The sequence below is a fragment of the Fusarium oxysporum genome, chromosome 14, assembly GCF_000149955.1.
Source record: "Fusarium oxysporum f. sp. lycopersici 4287 chromosome 14, whole genome shotgun sequence".
NCBI lineage: Eukaryota > Fungi > Ascomycota > Sordariomycetes > Hypocreales > Nectriaceae > Fusarium > Fusarium oxysporum.
The window spans coordinates 1404984-1429376 of record NC_030999.1 but is presented as its reverse complement, the minus strand read 5'-3'; the positions used below and the strand labels follow the sequence as shown (position 1 = coordinate 1429376).

The following is a 24393-nucleotide window of genomic DNA, read 5'->3' as shown; positions in this document are numbered from 1 at the left end:
GCATGTTGTGTAGTGACTGTACCCTCTGCGTGAGTCAGTTCCGGGTGTAACCTATAGATCTCGGCCTTCATCAACGCCCACAGATTCTCTATAGGGTTCAAATCAGGCGAATACGGCGGCCAAGCCATCAAATCGACCCCTAGCTCTTCCAACAGTGCCTTAACGATCCGGGCCGTATGTATAGAGGCATTATTATGCATGAAGATATCGCCTTATTGAAGGAACCACGGCAGGATGAAGTTGTATAACTCATAGATGCCGATGGCGTTGATGGTACTGACGAGAGGCACTGATGGCGTATGAGATCCGTGACCGAAGGCAGCCCAGAACATCTGCCGTACGGCTCCTTGTCTCCTAGCTTCAGCAGCATCCTGTACACGTAAGGCCTCGCGAGGCGATAAGAAGGTCCAGATAGGTCTCATGCCCGGACCGCGGCGGACCATACACTCATCACTCCATTTGACCCTTCTCCAATTGATGCCCTGATATCGTATGACCCAATCGAGCCTTTTGCGAGCCTGTAGCGGCGTCAGGGCCACATGTTTCTTCTGCATCCATTTCCTCTTATTCATCTCAGGTAGAAGGTATCGTAAAGAACGCCGCTTGATAACGTTATCAACGGAATCAAGCAAATCTCTTGTTGTTACGTGCTGATCGGTTGTAACGGTATCGTAGATCTGATCGCGTTGCTCTTCTGTGAGCTTTCGAGGCGCGCCTGATCGCTAGCACATGAAACTCCAGGCAGGTGGTGTTGATCTTTTCCTAACTCGGGGCATTGTGCAAGTCGCAATGTGACCCTTTTCCGTGCACTTGAGTCTGGTTAAGCTTTGGGTATTTATGGTGGAACCTTGCAAATGTCAGGGGCGCGCCGACACCTCATCTCCAAGACAATCCACCTCAACGACGGCGGGCCGGTGCCTGCTCGTGGCCTTCGCCGAACGCCCATGCAGTAACGCGGTGGATGCTGCACATCGGCTGCCGTTGAGGAAGGGGTAGTCATCAAGAATTGGCCAGCAGTCCAGACGCATGTACGCTCCCCGACGTAGTCCACGAAAGTCCGATGCCGCCATTCACGAGGGGGAGGAGAGCCCCAAAGTCATCATAGCCAATGACCTAGCATCAGGCAGACGTAACTTGGACCCGACGCAATTTCGCGGAGCGCGGAAAGCACCGCTCCTCAATCACCACAATTAAATTAATCAACCCTGCCAGTTTTCCCCTTCAATCATATCCACTGTTAGTCGAAATAATCGATATACTCATCTGTCCCTGTAGTACCTTGACTGGTTCCTGGCATGAGTCGCCAGCCCGATCCCTACCCTGGATCACATCGCCACATTAATGGCCGAACCCGAACAACTCTCCCCTGTAAAAATTCTTTCTTGGCACGCACTGTTAGTGCACTGTTAGGAGCGGGATTTTCTACGGGCTACTCGGCCACACAATACTGCGGGGACGCCATCGGCTCCCTAACAGCAGTTTTCAGAGAAGGAATTTTGGAGAGTTCACCTTCTCTGACAACACCTTTGTCGGATCTAATGGCGGCACCTCAGAACCAGAACGCCTTAGATATCGGAGGACGGTGCCCGTGGCATCGGTAGCGACATCCTCCCGATCAACGACGCCGATTGCGATGGGTTTTTCCCCTTTGAAGGCAAGCCGCACCGCCGGCCTCTGATTCCTTCCCAAGGTTTTTCCCTGCCGCCACGACAGTCGACTACGAGCTACAACTTGGTTACTGGAGATTGTGGACTGCGTCAGCAGATGTAGTGATGCGTGAGAGAATTCTGGTCGGTGGAAAAAGCTCGACAGTAGATTGCCCCCGAACCCGCTGACGGGTGACGGGCTTGAGAAATACAGCACCTTTTGTGCCATTGGTATGCTGGATGGTGAAGGAAGCGGGGTTTCCCTGTACCTAGCTAGCTCAGCACGTCTTTTGCTCCAGTAGGAGATCTGGCTTCGTTACAGCCACCCAGACGAAAAATATACAAACAAACAAACAAACAAACAAACAAACAGGCCCAACCCGAATGCAAACAATTATCCCCTCAACTGTCGAAAGGCTCCCGCCAGGTTACTCCAGGGATGTCTGCCCAATTAAAATACAAGAATGAAAGGTACATTATTCCCTACCTAAATTAGCCCATGATAGATGTCCCAACAATATTTTGGGTGACAAATCGCGACATCACACTGCTCACACCCCGAAATTGATTGATGCCTCTTCTTATTATTGCTGACCGGCGTCAAAGGCTTTCTTGAGCTTCTTGACCTTGGCTGTCCAACCCAGTGGCTATGACAAGCAACGCAATTAGCTTTTTTTTTTCTTCCCCTTCGGACAAGTTTATGCTGTGCCATAGGCGTAAATTCGTCTCCGGTCCGAAACTTCTGCCTTGACTGACTTCCCTTATGAAATGCTTTAAACAGCTCGTTATAAATATGCCGGCACCACTCCTTTTGGCTCATATATCGCTTCCAGTAAGGCTGCCTGTGGCGTTGTAGAAGATAACTATTCACAAGGACCACATCAAGCAGGAAGGTCCAAGTAAAGAGCCTGCCAAGCGCCGCGGCGAATAGGGTGATCATGGCCCTGATATGCCCTCATCTGGTCTCCTCGATCGACATGATTCATCTCATCGTTATAAGTAGCAGCGACTGTAGGGATTGATATCAGGTTGACTGCCTCGTCACCAAAAATTCGCTGTATCGGCCGTGCCGTAGCCTTCTTGGTTGATGGCCTCTTCCTCCAGCGCTCACATTTCTCATCGCCTTTGAATATAGTAGATTGGAATAGTACGAGGGCATTATCCTTCCATGCGATTTGGTTCACCTATTGGATAAGCAGGCATATTGATAAGGGAAGCATAGCCAAGAGTGTCAAGGGTTCCTACCTGGTTATCAGGGGTTGGCACAACCCTGATCTCATTTGAATTTGAACCCTGATTTCCCTGATTGATCCTTCATTTTGTAGTTTGCAAGCTTCTTATCGATGCCACAGTTAGGACGGGCTGAGCCTGTAGTACCGTGGCCGTGCTGACGAAGAGAGAGAAAAAGGTCCGGCGACGAGAAGAGGTTATCCACAAAGACGTGGTATATCGATTGTGGACTGCTGTCCTAGTGCCCCTTTTTCTGCGGAACATGCTTACCTAGACAGGACGCTATATTTTAGCGCTGAGTGTGCAAATCGAGAGCCACTGATTTACCGGTGTGCAAGTTTGTGAGTCGAACGAGAAACGAAAGAGGAAGTAATCCTTTTGGAGACCCTCGCAGTTCGGTATCGTAAATTTCGACCTTTGCCGACGCTGATGCTTTCGGCAGTAGGGTTACCCTTTTTGACGTCATAAACTTTAATTGACTGGTAAATTACCGTCAAAAATCTCTTTCCTAACTAGGTTTAGTTGTAACCCTCAAGTAGCAAGAGGGACACAGCAGATATAGAACAAGATGAACAAGATACAATTCACCCCAATATCCGACACTTCTGCACGTCGCGTAAAGTGTGAGTAGATATGCTCAGCACGAAGACACGATCTGGCGTTCTAAATAAGTAGGGATTTCTGATGCCTTCTTGAAGTTTCTTACTACCGACTACGTCGTGACAATGCGTTCTATTACGGTGCTAGGCTTATCCAATCTGATCTATCTGTTCATACTCCTCCCTAAATATCGAATCCTTATGGGCCAGGAGCGTAGATTTGGGTCCGCGACTGACGAAGTTGATACACACCTGAAGACACGACGCCGTGGCATAGATTCAGTAACCCGGCGCCGACTAGTCAAAGGATTCAAAATGTTCCCAACATATTATGAAATCAATATGAGCTACGTTAGCTGCGGTATCCACCACCGAAAACTAAGTCCATAACATGCCTTGCTGAACCAAAGCTCGATGGGCTGAAGTGTCGAGCATGCGCCCTCATGGCCCATCTCCGATCTCTCAGAGAAGCACGTGAGCGAAGCTTCAAACGAAGAAGCAGAAGCAGAAGTAGAAACAAGTCGAAACGCAGTGTGCGTATGTACAAGGTGTGTGGTATGTTCACAACACTGTGGGAAGCGTGACGGTCAATCCACCACCGTTCGTGGTGTCTTGTGCCCAAGTTTCCGTGGGACTAGCGGGGTTTGAGCTATCGTCAACTTCGCCATCATAGGACGAGAACAGAGCAACAGCGGCGCAGAAGTTGTTGCGGTTGTCCGAGTCCAGGATCGCAAACTGGCCATCGACCGTGACCATGTTGATACTGGCCTTGGTGCTGATGCCGTAAAGGTGGACCTGCGAGCCCTCAAGGCTGATAATGTTGTCCTGGCAGTTGTTAAGAGGAACACACTCCTGATCATAGTTGTCAAAGAAGCTGTAAAGACCACCACCGTAGATAAAAATGTCCTTGGAGTCCATCGCACGGACACCCCAGGTGCGAGCGCATTTCTGCGAGTCGCCAGTGCAGGTCGCCGAGAAGTCGGGGTCGAAGAACTTGGCTTTGGCGGTGAAGGGCACGGTGGCGTCCGGGTTGCCCTGCATGTAGGCCGTCTCGGTCTGGATGAGCGACATGTAGACGTTGGCGGCGCTGGTGAGCTGGTAGTTGTAGAGGACGTTGTGCTCCGAGGCGGTACCCCAGAGCCAGGCGCCCTTGGTGCTCTCAATGAGGATGCCGCGGCCATTGTAGATGTTGATCTGGGAGTGGTCCGACAGGTCGAGCTCGTGGTCCGAAACCCAGAGCCAGGTGTTCTCCATGTAGATGCTGGCCTGGGACGTGACGTGGACGAGCATGAAGGCGCCCTCGCACTCTGGGTTGGGCTCGGTCTTGACCTTGGGGGTCTTCTGGCAGGTGTCGGACTGGAGCCTGGTGCCAGCGGAGCCACCGATGCGGAAGTGGACGTCGAAGAGGCCAGCAGAGCCGGGAGTCTCGCCAGCGACATTGAACTGCATGAGAATGGCGCCAGGCTGGGGACCAAGGGTCTCAAACATGAGATCCTGCATCTCAACGTTGCCGACGTCACCCTCCTCACCAACCTGCCAGACAGGCTTGGGGTTGGCCTGATTCTTGAAGTTCTTGTCACCACCAGCCATGATGAGAGCCCAGACTTCACCAACTACCTTGACATTCTTGGGAATCTTGACGGTGTCGGTGATGACGTAGGCGCCGTGGTCAAAGTAGACAATCTCATCCTCAGCGATGCTGTCAAAGACAGCCTGGACAGCAGCAGTGTCGTCGGTGGTGCCATCACCCTTGGCGCCCTTGGCCTTGACGGAGACGAACTTGGAGGCGGGGACGTTGTTGTACTGGGGCTTGCTCTTGGTGACGACGTGGCCATTGCTGTCGAGGAGAGCGGCAGGCTTCCGGATGGGAGAATGGGCATCCTGAACAGCTTTGCCGTCACCGCCAACGTAGGTGCGATCCTGGATCCAAGAGTCGATCTGGGCGTTACCGGCGAGGATGGTGGCGTTAGTTCTGGCGTTCCTGACAGCGATGTGGACGTTGGAGGACATGTCGACGTTGTCGAGGATGAGGGTGCCGTTGGTGCCAACCTGATCGGGGTTGTAGACGGTCGCGATGCCGACCTGAGTGTTGGAGATCTTGCTGTCGAGCAGAAGGATGGAGCCGACGCTCTGGGCGTTCCCGCCGGAGGTCATGTCAATACCGATGCCGCAGCCATCTATGTGGAGGCCGTGGAAAGCCCAGGCCCAGTTCCAGTTCATGTAGACAGCGGTCTTGCAGTTATGGAAGGTCATGTTGCGGGTGGTGAACTGCTGGCTGCCCACGAAAGCGCCATACTTGCCACCAATGAAGGTGAGGTCGGTCATGAAGCCGCCAGAGCCGTTGTCGATGAAGATACCCTGCTGGGCGTTCTCTTCGCTCTGGTCCTCGATCATGTGGAACTCGATGTTCTGCAGCGACGTGGCCTGGGCGACCTGCCAGTGGATACCGGCGCCGGACGTCTTGGGCATGCCGGTGAGGTCGATCTTGAAGTTGCGGATCTGGCGGAAGAAGTTATTCTGGTTGGTATGCCAGTTGTTGCCTTGGTCGTCGTAGGGGTTGGCGTCGATGACGGCTAGGCCCTTGAAGCTGGCGGCGGCCTTGAGGACGGGAAGAGACTTGACATTGCCGATCATGTGGGTGTAGTAGAAGGGGAGAATAGGCTTGGAGACCATGTAGGTACCAGGGGGGAAGTAAGAGCGGGAGTCACAGTGCTGGAGTCACAGCCATGGCCGCGTTGATGGCCTCGGTATCGTCGGTCCTGCCATCACCCTTGGCGCCGTAATGCTTGACATTGCGGAAGACCTTGTAGTCGACCGAGCCACCGTAGGCAACCTTGCCCTGGCGCTCAATGGTCGCGAGCCACCAAGACGAGTCACCGTAAGACGAATTGGCGTGAGACAAGCCGGCGTAGGCGTTGACATCTCCCATGGGGTACGCTGGAGCCGCGGACTGAGGGGCCGCAGACGCGGGGGGAGAGAACAGGCGCATGACCAGGAGGCCGGCGGTGAAGATGGTCGAGAGCCCCATGATGGCGATGTAGAACCCGCTAAACGGTGTCCGGGGGGGGGTTTCAAGAACGAGTGTGGATGTTCCGGCAACGGGCTGTAGAGAGTGGCGAGGTCAGCCGTGTGCTCGGTCTTATGAAAGGAGCGTGTCTTGAACGAATGTAGAGGGGAAACGAGCGTTGAGTAGTCAATTCTTTTGGGGATGCAGCGAGGAGTTAAATCTGTGTCTCGCGCTCGAATGAAGCTCTCGACAGCTGTGGGGAAAGGAACGAATGAGGCGGGAAGTGAGCAAACAATGAGCGACGGTAATGAAAGACAACGAGCGAATGAAAGAGTAAACAAAGCCAAATAACGCAGGTGAATGAAAATGACGTGGGTGAAATGTGAGGAGTTGGCAGTTGACTACTGGTGTCGCCAGTGCAAGTGCCCCTATTCCGACTACTCTGAGTGGCCAGAGCCTCTCGTACTCTTGGTGGTGAGACCACGCGATCTCAATTCTCACTCAACTAACCAAATCAAGCCTCTCTTCGCTCGAAGCCGTTTATAGCCGATCTTAAATCTCGAAAAGCAAAACGCGTTCTGCGCCGTCTCTGAAGTGTTTTCCGCCAGCCACGCCCAAGAACCACTCACCAGAAGCCAGGCCAAAGGGCAGGCTAGAAACTAGTCGCAAAACGAAAGACGAGCAGTTCGCGAAATCTCTAAAAAGGGCAGAAAAAGTGTGTGGGATATATAAAAAAGAAATTGAAAAAAAGGAACGAAGTTGTGTTAGATAAGAAAGAGACACATGTACACGCGTGTTCACACAGAAAGGACAGTGGGTGGTGGGTGGAGATGAGAAGGGAAACGCGAAAGAGAGGTAGTCACGGGCGTTTTTGATCAAGATCGGTCTTATATGTGACATGGACTGATGACTCTGGTCCCAGACACAAGAAGAGATGAGAGGGGGTGGGTCCTCGCGCCATTGTGCGCAATATCGCAGCGGACAGGGTATGTCGTCGTAGTAGCGGGAGATATTGTAGCTTGATGCCGAGCCATGGATCTCTGGATCTCAACTGCCGACGGGTGGCAGCCGGCATTTCTGTCCGCCACCCATCGAGAAGGAACCATCCATGATCTCAGTATATGAGCAGACGGGGGCTAGCACGGGCGAGTGAGGGGATTGCCATTGGCCATGCGGCATCACGGTTGTTTCAAACAGGGCCGGGCATGGGGCCAAAGCGGGAGACACGGATCCGGATGGAGGTTGAGAGTGTTGTCTTTGCGTCGTCCAATATTCCTCGATAAAAGAAATGAATGAGATGAATGATACAACCAAGAATGACCAATAAAAGAATGAAGAGAAAGGAGAACCAAATCTCCCGGCATAGTGATCGCCTCTCCTGGTCCTTGACCATGGACCGTTTTCCAAGCCCAAAACCTGGTGTTCCCAAAAGGGCAACACACCAAAGACGCAACTAACCCAAACCCAGCCTAACGCTTTGTGGCAGTTGTAGAAATGTGCAGGTTTCCGCGTCCCGTCTTCTCCGTCGCTTGTTGGAAGAATTGATGGTTCCCCTTTAACTTCAGGATTAAGGTTCAAGATTAAAGATAAATTTTGACGTCCTAAAGCTTAAATCGTAGGACTGTCATCTAACGTATCTTACCACCACTCCGCCCATTTGGTGATAGTCTCAACACCACAACAGCTATCGATGATGTGTGCACTTTATTTTGCCAATTATGCATCAAAAAAAGCCAAATTTTCAGAATAGCTTCATTTATCATGGATCGTGAGTTGAGAATTTCCAGAGCAATTTCTGAGGCCTCTACGAGGGGCGTTCGCGGTGCAGCTAAGTGGGAGACTGTGCCGAGGTCGACTTTAAGGGATCGGATCGGTGGCGCGCAACCGACGCGTTTACAACACCAAAAATACCTCTCGCTGACGCCGCAACAGGAACAGGAACTCATCGACCTTATATTAATACGGAAAATGTATTCCCAACCGTTATTAAAGAAGGAGATCCATGAATATGCCCAGCATCTTGCTGAATTGAACGGCTGTGGAAGTCATCTAGGGAAAAATTGGGTAAACCGATTCTTCAAACGACATAACAGCGTTATGTTGAAGCCATCACGACTTATTTCGGTCGCAAGGAAGAAGTCTGTTACGGAAGAGGGACTGAGGGAGTATTATGAGGGACTCAGGCGTCTTATTATTGACTTATCAATTGGTACAGACCGTATGCACAACCTCGACGAGACTGGAGTCCAAGAAGGGGAAACTATAGCCGGCATAGTAGCTGGAACGGTCCTGACGAGCTCGTCAGAGAAGATACAGTCAGACGATTCCGCTTGGATCTCGATATTAGAGACGATATCTGCTGACGGTCGCCGACTGACCCCAACGGTAATATTTACAGGATTATCGCTACAGGGATAGTACTTTCCAAGGGATATACCGGATTGGAAGTTCACTTGCAGCGAGAAAGGCTGGTCTAATACAGAAATATTGCTACGGTGGTTCTACGACGTTTATCTGCCCGAGACTCGTCCAAAAGACCCGTCTTCCTGGCGACTATTAGTCCTCGATCAACATAAGACTCATATAAGTCCCGTCTTCATGAAGAAGGCAATGATGAACAAGGTATGGCTTAGTTGGCTGCCGTCGCACTCGTCACATATCACTCAACCGCTGGACCTTGGTCTTTTTTCTTCGTTGAAAAGATACTATCGAGAAGAGACAGCTGAAATGGAGACCTACGAAGCGACATCAAATAGACAGAAACACATCTTCGTACAGGCATATAAAATAGCTTCTGAGAAAGCCTTCGGTCCAGAGAACATCCGACAGGCGTTTCGAGCATCAGGGATATACCCAGTCGATGTTGATCAAGCTATAAAGAGGTTGAAGCCCAAAGAGCGTCGCGGACCGACTTTTCAGCCTCCCACAACACCACCAATCACGGTTGAAGTCGATCGCGATATCTTTAATACGCCCTCGTCAAGCCGCGATATAGAAAGACTACTCCAACGGGTCGATTGGTCGTCAGGGAATGCTGAAAGGGACGTTAGAATGATCCTCCGGAAGGCAGGAAAGTCACTGGACCAAAGAGGTGCGTCTACAGTCTTCCAGGAGCAAAGAATCGCCGTACAGAAAGCTCAAATAGCTGGTCTTAAGCCGTCAGGCCGTTGCAAGGTCAATTGGGACCCGAACAAGGCTTTTCCTCACGTTGATAATCTTGTTATAGCGAAGGACCGGCCCGAGATGAACACTTGGAAGTTAAATGACGAAGCCGCGGCGGAAAATCGTCCGCCGAAGCGGAGGAAAAAGCAGTCGGTTGAGCAGGAGTTTTTTAGTCAATACCCAAAATCTCAATTGAATTGAAGCTATTTTCATAATTTGAGATTTAATCTACATAATGCGTTGGAACGGAAATGAAGCTATCGCAGGTGGGGCGGTATGGAGGGGTGGGCGGAGTGGTGGTCAGATACGTTAGGACCCTAGGACTCAAGTCCTAGAATGAGTCAGTCGAAGATACAGTGGGATGCAATAAGTTTGAATACCTTTTGAAGTACTCATACCTCCTGTCTAGCCTATTTGGAGTCCAGCCTGCTTCTAATCTGAGGAAGAAGCTCGATCTAGCCAATCACTATATTCTTATTAGCTGTGTACAAGCTGATATGCACGTGGTATCCGGCTCAAAGAGGCTAGCGGCAAAAGAAGATACACGCCCGGTAATCAAACTTAATTGTCAAAAGTAGGGTAGCCCTGATCGGTTTAGCTTCCCTGACAAGGATCTGATGCTCCATCTGTATATAAGGAGCTCTGCTGGCCCCCTCCTATGATAGAATCAAGGCTCTTTTAATCCTCTCTTATGTGCCCCTCTGCTGTGCGTGCCACATTAATGCATCCCACTGTAGATGCTAGCCTTAACGATAATCTCTTCTAACAACACTTAAGGTTAAGCCTATTTTAGTATCCCTTGCCGTATTGGGAAGTAATAGTCATCCGTTTGACAAGGGTCGGTTTCATTGATTTGCCCGAATGCCGAGCCTACATCATCATCACGTCGGGTTCTTGCGACTACCGTTGATGAACTATCAAACACAAACTACAGTGGGATGCAAGAAGTATTCGCAGGTGTGTAAGTAGATCTGATGCTCGGAAGCTAGTCAGGGGTAGCTTGTCAGGTCCTCAATACCTTACATTACATTTAAATCAGCGGGATATCCTAGTGTCAAGTACCTAAGCAAAGCCAAGCTACTAAGTAGAAGAGCTAGGGCGACTTACACACCTGCGAATACTTTTTGCATCCCCCTGTATATGGATTCCGCAAACTCCGCCGTTCCTTATCAACCCGATACTTGGTGGTCGCCGACTTTACCTTGAGCATAACTGGGATAATGCTGCATCGGCGCGCGAGAGACCGGTCGCAGTTTTAGAGATACATAGCTCCACATATACTGCGGAGCCTAGGTAACAACGCGCCGCATTTTTAAAACCGCCAGCAGTTATATGGCGCTTCTCAAGTTAATTTCTCTGGGCAACTAGAGGACCTACGATTATGAAGGTTTCAACCTTACTTTCTAATGATTTCCATGGCCTGAACTTTGTCTATCTGAACTCAAAGTATCATAGTCTTTTGCCCAGGATGTCGTCTAATCAAAGTCGTGCCGCTCCAAATACAGACGCCGGAATCTCTACTCCGTCAGCAACAGGTTCGGCAATCACTTCCTGAAGACCCCGTAGATGCAGCTTTACCTTTCCGAGATGCAAATCTCGGAAAGTCAATTGTGTCGGAGACCAACCTGCTTGCCGAGCATGCGGCAGAAATGGCGAAGAATGTGTTTGGCCGCCTCAAGACTCAGCTGAGTCATAGCTGCTACAGTGGGATGCAATAAGTTTGAATCCAGGCTGAAGTACCAGCTGTTGTAATCTAGCTCCCGTATATAAAGCTTTAGCTTGATAAAGTAAGCGCTAAGATGTATCAGGCAAAAGGCTATCCCGATTGGGTTATTGCTACGTGGGAAACTGGTCTCACCTTGGTTCGTCAGCGAACGTGTACTTGAGTTCGGATTCAAACTTATTGCCCCCCACTGTTCTTGCAGGGTTGATTCATATCTAAGCGCCTTGACCAAAGGATCTTTCCAGGGTCTTTGCTTAATTACGTACCACGCCGTAGTATTCATTTCATTCACTCTGTTGGAAGGCAGTTGGGTTCTGAATTTCACTCGCATTCCTCATTCTTCATTTTTCGTTTTCCTTTCAAACATTCTTATCTGGACTTCAATTTCATTCTGTCTGGCAGTACTGCATAATTCTATAAGGACTGGCTCCTATCTCTCTCTCTCTACCTGGACGCAGTCTCGCCGTACTCACCGTTTGCTCGCTCATTTGCACAATACAGTTGCTGAATTACTAAAAACCCCATCGAATTCTTTGAAAGTCGCTTCCACAACTCAGCTATCGCGCCCTACGAAACAAATGGCAAAACTATTAGCTGAACTGACACCTCCGTTCGGACCGTTCCCGCCGAGCTTCGCAGCGCCGAAGCGATATCGATGGGCAGCAGGACTCACTTTTACCATCTTCATCTTCTTCCTCCTCTCAAATAACAGATTTCTTTCCCAGGAGCCATTGAAATTCCATGGCTCAATCGAGGTCGATTGGTCGCGCTTCGCTTACACGCAATATGTCACCAATAGCGACTATCTCTGTAACTCAGTCATGTTCTTCGAGTCATTGCACCGCCTTTCTAGCCGTGCCGATCGTGTGATGATGTATCCTTCCCGCATGTTCGAGGCTGACAATGACAGTTCTGTGGATACCCAATTGCTCATCAAAGCTCGCGATGAATATCAAGTCAAGCTCGTTCCTATCACAGTTCAGCACAAGGACAATAAAGATGGTAAACGAATACTCTCATAACTTTCGCTCAGATATAATCCTTGTCCGGGGAGAAGGCTAACTAGTGCCGTCTCTTTAGATACCTGGGCTGATTCTTTCACAAAACTCCTCGCTTTCAACCAGACCCAATACAGTCGTGTGCTCTCTATCGATTCTGATTCCATGCTCTTGCAAAATATGGATGAACTATTTCTTTTGCCCCCAGTACCAGTAGCCATGCCAAGGGCCTACTGGCTGTTCCCTGAAAAGGAGCTTCTCTCATCTCAGGTGATGCTTATTCAACCTTCTGACGCAGAATTTGCTCGCATTATGGCCAAAGTGGATTCAGCCTCCGACAACGACTATGATATGGAGATAGTGAACTACCTTTATCGCGAGAGTGCCCTTGTCCTCCCGCATCGTCCCTATGATTTGTTGACGGGTGAGTTCCGTGGAGATAATCACAACAGGTACCTCGGCTCTGATACTGAGCCTTGGGATCCTGCCGCTGCCTATAACGAGGCCAAACTCGTCCACTTTTCCGATTGGCCGCTTCCTAAGCCATGGATACAAACGAATGAGGAGCTTCGCCTCCAGTCGCAGCCCAACTGCACGACTTTGTCAGATGGCGCTGAGGACTGTGCAGCAAGGATAATCTGGAACTCTTTCTATACAGATTTTAAACGGAAACGGAAGGTAAATTTCAATTTTAATCACCATTTACTTGTCTAGAACCTAACAAGATCTAGGAAATTTGCGGGCTGAGCGAGGTGGTGATATTGTCAAAAGAAGAGTACGAGGATTGATCCAGTGATCGGAATGGTCTGGTCTGGTCTGGTCTTGGGGTCCAGACCAGACCAGACCAGCTGCTTACATAATAACCGGTCTGGTAGACCGGTTAGACCAACAAGACCGCCACGAAGGAGGCTGTCAGGGCTCCACGTGACAGGTCACGTGTACGCTCAGATAAATACGGTATTGTCGCTCAAGGGCAGAACGTTTTCTGCTCCCTGAGCGACCTCTTCGTCAATACACGCTATGCTTGCTGCAAAGCCTCTGGCCCCGTGACAGCTGAAGTAGTGGAAGGAAGGAAGGAAGGAAATGTATTTTACGAGTAGCTATCAATCCATTCATTGTCATTCTCACTATCCTCGCTATCACTGTCATCCTCAACTTGGGGCTTTCCATACCAAGCCCGGAGACACTCACAAGCTTCTATGATATCCGCTTTCAGCCTACCACGGCGATCAACTATAGTAAGCTTTGCGCTACTAAAAAGGCGTTCGCACTCATCTGACATGGGTGAGATCGCAAACAGATCCAGAGCGAAGCGAGCGAGATCTCTCTGGGAGTCATAACGAGATAGCCAGTACGCAATGGCATCATCGTAACCTGCCTCGTCGTCATGGAGCCTGTCGGTAGAATTATATTGTTCATACAAATCTGTTGTGGAGACCGGAGCGTCTGTTCGAATACGCTTATGTTCCCGCTGGCGATCAAATGCTGGGTCAGGAGCTCTCTCCTTCCTGGCCGGTGGTGGCAGCATCTCAACAGGGTATCTTCCCTTATACTCTGTCTCCCAGAGATGCTTCACCGCTGATTGTGCGTTATCAAACCACCTCCTCCTCTCTTCGTCGCCGTGAAGAACCCACTCTTGCCTGAACCACGCCCACTTGCGATATGGATCGAGGATTTGAGCTGCATAGTATGCCGGTGGAAGGTCAGTATCTTCAGGGAATCGATTCTGCCAATTCAGCTGCTGGTTGTTGTAGTACTCGGCACATTTTGACCACGCGGCATCTGCGCAGCTTTGAAGGTACTTCCATGTAAAGTTATTATCGTCCTCAGAGTGGATGTCGTGGTAGTGATCCTTCGTCTCGCTTATCTCTCGAAGAAGGCAGTCCAAAGTTGAAAACCAGTCAGCAAGTGACGTCTTCTTACCTTCAGAAAGCAAAGTTGCAGCGTAGAAGTCTTTTAGTCGCGGCTGCATCAGCAACGGAGACTACCCAACAACGTAGGCAACTACTCCAAACGGTTAGATCGAGCTCTACCAGGCAAACATACCCAAGCACTATACGACATTTGCAAGAGACGAGAAGCCAGAGTGCTCTCGCAGCTCCGCACGGGAATGGCGAGGATCAACAGCTATCTCTGCAAGATTGGAGCTGCAGAGTCGGACATGTGTGAATGTGGATGTGGACCAGAGACAATGGAGCATTTCCTGTTCCGATGCACAAGATGGGAAACAGAGCGTGAAGTCATGCGTCGAGTAGGACACAACATGATCGGCAACCTTTCCTTCTTCCTGGGAGGAACGTCGGGATCGGACGGAGCAAAGTGGATACCTAACCTGGAGGCGGTGCGAGCGACAGTCAAATTTGCGATGGCGACAGGAAGATTGAGCCAGGAAGGGGTTTGAGAAGGAGAAAACAAATGACCGTTACCATCCAGGACCACCTAGTGGGCACCCCCACCTAATGGACCACCAAAATTTCAATCTTCCCATACAAATTCCGAATTTTCAAGTACATCGCATTCAGCCAAAAGCGAAGATACTTACAAACCCATACCAATGTTGTATAGCAGTTTTCATGAAATTTTAATATCGGCTTAACTTTTCCCCGTTCCGACTTGTGGTCTAGTTCTCTAGCACTTTGAATTCTTTCGCATTTCTCCTCATCTACCCTAGGCGACTCCATCAACTTGAGCCGAATTTTCACCTAACTTAATAGATGGAACTCCTTTCGCAATGGTTCGCCGTGTTTATACCGAAGATGACGTAGCTGAGGCCATACTCGATATTACTGATAGAGGCCTGTCACAGACGGGCGCGGCCCAGAAACGTGGAGTACCTCGGTCGACCCTTTCTGGGCGACTTTCCGGTCAAGCGAGCAGGAATGAACGGATCCAGGCCCACCAGCGTATTTCAAAGAGCCAGGAGGAGACACTCCTTCGTTGGGTGCTGCGACAAGAGTCTCTGGGCTATGCTCTATCGCACAGCCAGCTCCGCGCCTGTGTCGAGGCCATCCTCAAACAACAAGGCGATAACAAGCCTCTGGGTAAGCACTGGACCACCAGGTTCATCAAGCGTCACCTAAAACTGTCTACCAAGCTTGGAAAACGTCAGGAAGCCGCCAGATTTGATGGATTTACTCCGAAGGCGGTCAATTGGTACTTCGATATCCGGGAGAACGAGTACGGCTGGATCAAGCCTGAGAACACGGTTAACGTGGACGAGGGCGGCATAATGGTGGGTTTCGGTAAGTCTTCTACAAGTACTCTATAGGTTTTTATAAGGAATAGCTAATTGGTTGTCCATAAGGCCTGGACAGCCTCGTAATCGGGAGCTCTGACCCGAAGAAGAAGGCGATGTTAAAAGGCGTTCAGTCGCGCACGTGGACCTCGTTTATTGGGGCTGTCACTGCAACTGGCCGCTCTTTAAAACCGGGAATTATCTTTAAAGGAAAAGAGCTGCAGAAACAGTGGTTTCTGAATGAATTTGAATTAATAGCGGACTGGCACTACATCACATCCCCGAACGGCTGGACAGACAACCATATAGCTCTCGAATGGTTGAAAGACGTCTATCTACCCCAAACGGAGCCTCGTGATGCATCGGATGCGAGACTTATTATCCTTGACGGTCACGGGAGCCATGCGCAGGTAAGCATTTTGGTGTTTTCGCCGCAGAGTTACCCGCTATAGGACCAGTAACAAGCAGTCGGGACGAGTGGATGGCGACGTGCTTTCTGAACAACGTCTACTGCTGTTACCTACCAGCACATTGTTCCCATGGTTTGCAACCATTAGATAATGGAATTTTTAATGTTATAAAAGGTGCGTATCGGAAAGAATTCCAAAAGCTGGCTAGTTTGACCGATTCTGCGCCGGTTGACAAAGTCAACTTTATTCGGGCATACGCGAAAGCGAGGGAAGCGGGCATGAGGAAGAAGATTATCTTATCCGGCTGGAGGTTTACTGGAAATTGGCCAATAAATCGTTACAAAGCTCTAGCACATCCAGAAATTCAACCGGACAAAGAAAAAGTGCTGGAAGAGTTCAAGACGCCGAGCCCTCCTCAACTGCACTCAGATGATACGCCGAAAACGAGCCGGCAAGTGAGGGAAATGGCCAAGCACCGAAGTCGTCCGACCAGACAGAAGTACAGTAAGATCGCAAAGGGGCTGGAAGCTTTAGAGATGAAGGTTGCCGTTCAGAATGCGCGGATTACTGGCCTCGAGGAGCAGATGGCTCAGCTGCGGCGAGGGAAGAAAAGAAAGGCGGTACCGAACCCCGAACCGACGATTCATGGCTCTAGCGGAGTCTCTAGCGACTGGAGAAGCTCTTCCTGACTCAAAGGAGGCAGAAATAGAGGTGGATGTGGATGAGGAGGTCGAGTCGGTGATTGAGGTGGGTGTCGGGCTAGAGGACGAACGTGACGACTCTACGGTCGTAACAAAGCACTGCCAGCGCACGCGAAGCGGTCGGGAGGTCAAAAAACCACGCAGAGAGTAAAATTCAAATAACTTTATAGAAACTCTCTTTAAAGCCTCGTTTATTAATTGAGAATCGGGCCTGTTTTTGCAGACATCAATATTTGGATTTTGTATGGGAAGATCGAAATTTTGGTGGTCCATTAGGTGGGGGTGCCCACTAGGTGGTCCTGGATGGTAGCACCAACCAAGAGGTAGCTGGTCAGTAGGCTCCCTGGACCGCCTCTCGAGAGGGCAGTTCCTGAACCGATGACAAGCCCCGTGCCAATAGCACAGGCAATGGAAAACATGAAGACCTGTCTAGGCTTAAAATCGCGACGAAGTTCGTCTACTGGCGAAACCTCGCCAACCTCGACGCCAGCATCGTATTCTGACGAGGCCGAGAGGCCGGGTGGCAGCTTCTTATCTTCCGAATTACGTGGTGTCATGGTAGAGGAGGACAACATTGGTAGATCGGTGAAGGGGCGCTGTAGAGAAAGAGACGAAGCGATGCTCGAGCAAGATCTAGGGCTACCCGGGATTTAGAAAACAACGTAGGGACATATTTATATCCTCTCAAAGGGATCAATTCGGAGGCACTTCCGAACCTCCGGGAGTTGCTCCCCGCAAATGCATCCAGACTCTCCTAGTCCCGTATGATATCTTTTGTTTGTTTGTTTGTTTGTTTGTTTGTTTTGTATATTTTTCGTCTGGGTGGCTGTAACGAAGCCAAATCTCCTACTGGAGCAAAAGACGTGCTGAGCTAGCTAGGTACAGGGAACCCCGCTTCCTTCACCATCCAGCATACCAAGGCACAAAAGGCGCTGTTTTTGTCAAGCCCGTCACCCGTCAGCGGGTTCGGGGGCAATCTGTCAAATTTTTCCACCGACCAGAATTCTCTCACGCATCGCTACATCTGCTGATGCAGTCCACAATCTCCAGTAACCAAGTTGTAGCTCGTAGTCGACTGTCGTGGCGGCAGGGAAAAACCTTGGGAAGGGATCAGAGGCCGGCGGTGCGGCTTGCCTTCAAAGGGGAAAAACCCATCGCAATCGGCGTCGTTGATCGGGAGGATGTCGCTACCGATGCCACGGGCACCGTCCTCCGATATCTAAGGCGTTCTGGTTCTGAGGTGCCGCCATTAGATCCGACAAAGGTGTTGTCAGAGAAGGTGAACTCTCCAAAATTCCTTCTCTGAAAACTGCTGTTAGGGAGCCGATGGCGTCCCCGCAGTATTGTGTGGCCGAGTAGCCCGTAGAAAATCCCGCTCCTAACAGTGCACTAACAGTGCGTGCCAAGAAAGAATTTTTACAGGGGAGAGTTGTCCCGTATGATATCTTTTTGTAATCTCTGCGGGTCTCGGGTAACCCCGAAGCTAGAGATAAGAGCCTGGGGTAAATTTGCAGTGTGTTCTTGACAAGGACTCCGCCCTTCCTCGGGCATGGTGTGGGGGTAAAAATATGAAAGGACTACGTTCTTGTGTATCTTACTAATGGTACGGTTATGCACACCAACAAATGAGGAACACCTAAATGGTGGATGTGAGAAGGTAACAGTATCAGTCTGAATTGAAGCAATTTGGCCAGTAAAAACCTTACAATGACATAAACTTTTCACAAGTATACAGAGAAGTTGAGGAAGCAGGTGTAAGGGGGTTTGTGGAGAAATATTGGAGATGAAACTCAGCGGCCACAAGTCGGAGAAAGACATAGGCTCTGTCGTTTCAAGAGACTCAATCAACTCTCCCTATTCTATGCTTAATTAAAATGATTCATAATGCCTAAGAAGAGCCTTGGTTCAGACGAGTCGCTGGCTATTGCCTGTATACGTTGCCGACGCCGTAAAAAGAAGTGCGACCAGAAAGTGCCCAAGTGTGGGGAATGTTTACACTCGTCCTCAGATTGCGTACGCTTCGAGAAGAGAAGGCCCCGTGATTTCGCGAGCGTGCCGTGGGGATATGTCCAGGGGTTAGAGGCGAGGCTAGCACGAGTTGAGCAGGAGTTGTTTCTCTGCAAAGGGTTACTCGTACAGGCACAGGGGAATCTAACAAAGTCTCCAGTGACGAGCAGCCATGTCGCGAAGACCACCGACTTGGTGCTATAGCCCAAAGGTCAGAACCAGAGCTCTTATTACCACCAGTTAATGCAGCCAACTGAGAAAAGGCTAGGTGATAGTCGTGTCAAGGCTGTGGACTTTGACAGCTACTTTAACTACGTGCATCCAAGCTGGCCATTCCTTGATCAAGAAGATCTGAGGTCCTGGTTCCATGCCTAGAGCATACAAGGCAATGAACTGAGAGACCATGAACGTTTTTCTTTGTATCTTGTATGCGTCATCGGCGCCTGCTATTCAGATCGCCATTGTCCTGAGATAGATGGGCTCTACACTGAAGCTGTTCAAGTCTATCTGCCAGACGTAGCTTCTCTAGGTGATTTCAGGACACCCGCATACCTGTTACTGATCGTACATGCGCTTCACTCCCCAATACCGTTTCAAATAAACGATACGACGATCGAAGCGGTTCTTGAGATCACTGATCGGCTGTTAAAGTTCCAGATCCCTCCGACACTTCTATCTTTCAACCTTGATGGCTTGGACGAATCAGTTCTCTCATAGGATATACACGATCGAGTGCTATTAATCTACTGCTACACTGCGTACGAGATCATAGCCTCACTCTGGGGTCCCTATTTCGAGCATCTCATTGGTTTGCTGGACGACAAGTATGCTCTCCTCATGAACATCAGACAAGATACTGACATATATCCATAGATCATAGAACAAGGTGTCTGGCTTACATTCGATGGAGGGTCAATGCAGGCAGATGTAGAGCACATGTTTGCCATCAGGTCCTTGCAATCGAGAATCCGACGTCTATGGGCCGAGGGCGGCACTCTGCCCAATCAAGACAACATGCTCAAGTGCCGGCGAACTGAGATCCGAGCAGAGCTGGATCAGTGGAAAGCCATGATACCTTTCGTATCAAGTACAGTAGATGGCTCTATGAACTATCATCCACTTGCCATGTTGAAGATGTACAACTGCAGTGTATGCTGTCTGTATCAGCACGAGACATATGTGCCCAGCATTGCAGACTACACCGTGTTGCTATCAGCCGTAAGCGAGAACTTGTTGTTTATATTGCGCAGTAGTGCTGGGTGAAAATGTATTTTTATGAAACTTGGTTGTTCATTATTGAGCTGAGAGTTATTCTCGGGTTTATATCTCTAGATGATTGTATCTAGGACTTTGAACTTTAAATCTAGGACTTTCAGACTAACAGTCTGAATCCTGAAGGGAAGGGGATTCCCGGATTTTCCAACACGCCCCCATCCACCTTGTCTTCAGGGCACAGAGTCATCGTGGACTTCAGTACTCCAAATAATACGACCTGCTTCCTCGATCGGACATGCACTGACTCGAATTGCTTCTAGAAAGTGACCGTGGCTGACGGCGTTCAATGGTTTAGTGAGTCCGTCTGCTACCTGCTCATGTGTGCTGACGTATTGCACATCAATATTCCCGGCTTCAACTTCTTCTCGGATATGGTGCTCGGTTAACGGAATGTGCTTTGTCCGTTGGTGAAGCTCAGGGTTTCTGCATAGCTTTAGGGAACCCTGGTTGTCGCCGTTCAGTGGGATAGGCATATGTAGCGGAAGGAGCAGTTCAGAGAAGAGGTTCCTAGTCCAGGCCAATTCTCTGGCACACTGGGAGAGTGCTGTATATTCAGCCTCGGTAGTCGATAGTGCCACTGTTTCGTGCCGTTTGGCCCTCCATGAGACTGTAGATCCTTCAAGTTGAACAAGCCATCCAAACGTCGATCTTCCCGTAACAGTGTCGCCTTTCCAATCCGAGTCGGCCCAAGCTGTGATGCTCCAAGCGGATTCAGGATCTTTCTTGACGCCCCCAAGCACCAGGCCGTGGTCTCTTGTCTGCTGTAGATAGCGGAGACCTCTTTTGATCATTCGTGAATGTGTTGGTGATGGATTCGACATGTATCTTGAGAGTACCGAGAGTAGGAAAGCTAAATCGGGTCTGGTTTGGGTCATTCCATACATCAGCGAGCCGGTTTTCGAGCTATAGTCTTCTCGTTCTTCTGGAGAAGCCGAGTCGCCATTGTCTCTTGGTTGCAGTGTCGAGAGTGAATTTCGCTCCATCGGGGTCTTGACCGGTCGACAATCCTCTAAGCCGAATTTCTTCAGTATTCTGGTAAAATATGCATCCTGGGAAAGGTAGATCAGCCTTGAGTTCCTGTCTCGGGTTATTCTTACTCCAAGAAAATGGCTGGCGGGACCGAGATCAGTCATTGTGAAGATCTCTCCCAGGCGGGCTTTGTACCCTTGGATTGCTTCCTTGTTGCTGCCCATGATGAGGAAGTCATCCACATATGTGATGATGATCACTCCCGTTGTGGGATTGTGATATACGGCCGTGTCAGACGTTACTTGTCGAAAGTCAAGGGATTCCAAGGCCTCCTTCAGCTTCTTTTGCCATTGCCGAGGCGCCTGTTTGAGTCCATAGAGGGATTTGATCAGTTTGCAGATCTTCTCGGTTGAGAATCCTGGCGGACGGTCTTCTGGGTGTTGGTCGAAATACTCTACAAGCCCTTCCGGCATTTCGATGAAGACTTCTTCCTCGAGGTCCCCTTCCAGGAACGCCGTCGACACGTCCATCTGCTCAATCTCCCAGTCAAGACAGGCAGCAACGGTGAGGAGGATTCTCCAAGTCGCCGCTTTGGCAACAGAGGCAAAGGTCTGGTTGTAGTCAAAGCCGAACTGTTGTTCAAAGCCTCTGACCACCAGCCGCGCCTTGAACTTGTCGAGGTTGCCGTCCTCGTTTTTCTTGACCTTGAATACCCATTTGACGGTAAGTGGCCTATTGTGAGCTTGGTTGCGGTCCAGCATGCGCCAAGTTCCTTTCGTGAGGAGACTGCGCAGCTCACTGTGTATTGCTCTGAGCCAATGCTCCCTTTGCGGACCTTGAAGCGCTTCAGTCATTGTTTTGGGCTCAGTGATCACCTCTTTTCGGAGATCGGGCAGCTTAGCTGATGTCATGGATGTTGTCGTCTGTCCATGCTGAGGATTATGCACCTCAGCATGCTGAAGATTGTTCACTTCAGACCTTTGTGGCCTTGGAGTCTTTGTCTGCTCCGTGACGGACTGTGGCCGGCTTGAGATGGGAGCTCCGTTCTTGCGGATTTCCGGCTCAACATCATGCTCAGTTTCGGTCAGGAGTTCTGTCTCCCCAACCTTTTCGTAGAATTGTACATTTGCAGAACGGACGATCTGATGTCCCTTCCTGCGAGAGGGCACCCAGCAGGTGTAGATCTGTGAACCTTCCATGCATAGGTAGATTCCAGCCTCTCCTCTTGGGCCAAACTTGTGTGATCTCAATCTTCGTTCCTGCGGTATGTGTATCGTGACTTGTGAGCCGCAGATTCGTTCTCCGGACAGATCCGGCTTGTTGTCTTGTCCGGGGAAGGCCTCGTTGAGAAAGCTTTCCATGGGAGTGAGGCCATCAATTGCCCTGGTGGCTGTCACGTTTGTCTTGCGCACCATATCTTCCAGGACCAATGGCCAGAGCTCTATCGGGATTCTTTCCGATTCCATGGTTGCTCTGACTTTGTCAAAGATGATGCGGTTAGAGCGCTCAGCAACTCCGTTAAATTCAGGAGTATATGGTGTCGTCTTGATGATCTTGACGCCGTGAGTGTACTCGAGGTTTTTGAGAGACGCACCATAGAGCTCAGAGCCGCCATCCATTTGGATTGCGTACACTCGGATGCCATACTGAGTTCGTATCTTGGAGATGAGCTGGCCTAGAAGTTCCGAAGCCATCCCCTTCCTCGTGAACGTGTAGGCCCATCTCATTCTATGCCTGTCATCTGTGGCAATCATTCCCCATCGTTCGCCTCTAATGCCCGGTGGATTGACTTTGAAGGTGTCAACATGAATGAACCCGGCCCTGGAGGCTCGTTTCCGTTTATTTCGCGGAGTCCATCGTAGGGCCTTTGCGATGTCGCAGGCGAGGCAGTAATTGAAAGGCTGATGGTCGTGGTGGCCGTCACAGTACATTCCTCTGGTCATTTTGGCAGTCTGTGACACCTGATATGCGTTAACATGGCCGAGTCTTCGGTGCCAAAGGTCGACATTCAGGCATTGGTTTGATGAAGCAGTGTGATGATTGCATGGTTCTGGCTGGAGTTCCGAGACGGCCTGGTTTGAAACAGTAGTCTTTCCGACCTCAGTGTTCACGTACAGACCGTCCCTTCCTATGCGGAGGAGACCAAAGACATCTCCTGTTGGGTCGTACATGTCGTTCCCGTCTATCCAGCCGCCGTTCTTGTATAGCCTGAGTCCTGACATGACATTTACCGGAAACTCAGGGATGAACAGCGTGTCTTTGAGGTTAATTGTGACCTGCTCACCCCATTTGTTTATGAAGCAAATTTTGACTGTCCCCTTACCGAATGGGTACACCTTCCCACCGCCCGTAACGAGGACCGTTCGGGTTGCAGGCTGCAGTTCTGTGAATAGGCTTTGGTCGTTGCAGATGTGGACTGATGAACCTGTGTCGAACAGCCATTCTGCGGTTGAAGAGATGTTATCAAGGGAGACTTTACACGTCTCTGTATTGTCCATAGGTAGCTCGTCTGAGACGCTGTCTTCAAGAATCAGAAAAGATCGCTCAACTGTCATGTGATTTGATTCCTTGATATGGAGATTCTTGGTGCTGTCGCGTTGAAGATCATGCTCCATGAGTTCCTTGGCGAGACGGACTGCCCAGTCGGGTCGCTTATCCTTATGGGCGAACCAACAATCATTTTCATGATGTCCTCTCTTCTTGCAGTTCGTGCAGGTATGTTCCTTGTTCTTGCCGACTCGATGATTGGTTTCCTGGCTAGACTTGTTCGCGGCTCGCTGGTTCTTTGAAGATCCTCTCCTCCGGCCACTTGCCTCTTGCTTTCTTGCGGCCGGGCCCTTCCTTCCAGTCTTTTTACTGTGAGCCCAGTACGTGGAGGCAGTACCATGACTGTCATCATCATCTGATGACCTGTTTTCATCAATGAGATCTTGCTGCATTGATCGTAGTGTTGGCGGATGCTCCGAGCGTAGGAGAGCGCGCTGTCTGGCAGTCCAGTCAGGGTACTCGTTCTCGCAGGCAGTCAGATAAACAACCTTTTTGAGGGTATCTGAGATTGGTTCTTTCTGCTCGAGGAGAAGTTTGACGAGTCGTTCAAAGTCGACATTAAATTGTGGAATTGTCTCGTAAGAGCTTGTTTTGATCCGGATGAACTGGTAAAGTGTTGTCTGCAGAAGAACTGGGCCCGTGCCAATACAATAGGCCTGGAGAAGGTTGAACATCTCCTGGGGATTCTCAATCCCGACTAGTTGACTGAGTGCTTCTCCAGTGCAGTTACCTCGGATGGAGACGGCAGCTTTTGCCGCCCTGATCTTTTGATCCATAGTCTGCTGTTCCTCGGGAGGGTAATCACCAAAGACAGCATCTTCGAGGCCATTGATCCGAAGAATGGCCTTCTGAGCTGGGCAATATTGCTCCCAATTGGAGGGGCC

The 24393-nt window shown here is 50.1% G+C and overlaps 5 protein-coding genes across 7 annotated transcripts; 3 read left to right on the top strand and 2 right to left on the bottom strand.

Moving 5' to 3' along the window:
* Window positions 1–3531: 3531 nt before the first annotated feature.
* Window positions 3532–7387, bottom strand: FOXG_16409 (uncharacterized protein). Of its 2 annotated transcripts, none has more exons than XM_018396431.1 (2): window positions 6993–7387; window positions 3532–6578 (listed from the first exon to the last, which is right to left on the bottom strand). In XM_018396431.1, exon 2 carries the CDS (start codon window positions 6146–6148, stop codon window positions 4037–4039), a length of 2112 nt encoding a protein of 703 aa, XP_018257304.1. In that variant the 5' UTR covers window positions 6149–6578; window positions 6993–7387; the 3' UTR covers window positions 3532–4036. The 2 variants fall into 2 exon arrangements, with proteins under 2 accessions (XP_018257304.1, XP_018257305.1); XM_018396432.1 differs by having other exon boundaries at window positions 7112–7387.
* A 4249-nt stretch (window positions 7388–11636) lies between these two features.
* Window positions 11637–13473, top strand: FOXG_16408 (uncharacterized protein). Its single transcript, XM_018396430.1, has 3 exons — window positions 11637–12369; window positions 12448–13043; window positions 13097–13473. The coding sequence occupies exons 1-3, from the start codon at window positions 11946–11948 to the stop codon at window positions 13151–13153; spliced, it is 1077 nt and encodes a 358-aa protein (XP_018257303.1). The 5' UTR covers window positions 11637–11945; the 3' UTR covers window positions 13154–13473.
* Window positions 13474–15035: 1562 nt separating this feature from the next.
* Window positions 15036–17162, top strand: FOXG_22498 (uncharacterized protein). Of its 2 annotated transcripts, XM_018402907.1 has the most exons (3): window positions 15036–15406; window positions 15460–15607; window positions 15670–17162. In XM_018402907.1, exons 1-3 carry the CDS (start codon window positions 15245–15247, stop codon window positions 16050–16052), a joined length of 693 nt encoding a protein of 230 aa, XP_018257302.1. In that variant the 5' UTR covers window positions 15036–15244; the 3' UTR covers window positions 16053–17162. The 2 variants fall into 2 exon arrangements, with proteins under 2 accessions (XP_018257302.1, XP_018257301.1); XM_018402906.1 differs by having other exon boundaries at window positions 15036–15607.
* On the bottom strand, window positions 16984–17268 carry FOXG_22497 (uncharacterized protein; the record flags this gene model as incomplete). Its single annotated transcript, XM_018402905.1, has 1 exon — window positions 16984–17268. One exon carries the CDS (start codon window positions 17266–17268, stop codon window positions 16984–16986), a length of 285 nt encoding a protein of 94 aa, XP_018257300.1.
* A 2365-nt stretch (window positions 17269–19633) lies between these two features.
* On the top strand, window positions 19634–20079 carry FOXG_22496 (uncharacterized protein; the record flags this gene model as incomplete). The annotated part of the gene is made up of 2 exons (XM_018402904.1): window positions 19634–19936; window positions 20065–20079. 2 exons carry the CDS (start codon window positions 19634–19636, stop codon window positions 20077–20079), a joined length of 318 nt encoding a protein of 105 aa, XP_018257299.1.
* Window positions 20080–24393: the final 4314 nt, after the last annotated feature.

Bases quoted from the DNA above. Each gene is read 5' to 3' on its own strand.
- FOXG_16409 (XM_018396431.1), bottom strand. From the start codon at position 6,148: ATGGTCTCCAAGCCTATTCTCCCCTTCTACTACACCCACATGATCGGC.
- FOXG_16408 (XM_018396430.1), top strand. From the start codon at position 11,946: ATGGCAAAACTATTAGCTGAACTGACACCTCCGTTCGGACCGTTCCCG. The intron at 12,370-12,447 runs GTAAACGAATAC...CCGTCTCTTTAG, and splicing joins GCACAAGGACAATAAAGATG to ATACCTGGGCTGATTCTTTC. The intron at 13,044-13,096 runs GTAAATTTCAAT...AACAAGATCTAG, and splicing joins ATTTTAAACGGAAACGGAAG to GAAATTTGCGGGCTGAGCGA.
- FOXG_22498 (XM_018402906.1), top strand. From the start codon at position 15,097: ATGGTTCGCCGTGTTTATACCGAAGATGACGTAGCTGAGGCCATACTC. The intron at 15,608-15,669 runs GTAAGTCTTCTA...GTTGTCCATAAG, and splicing joins CGGCATAATGGTGGGTTTCG to GCCTGGACAGCCTCGTAATC.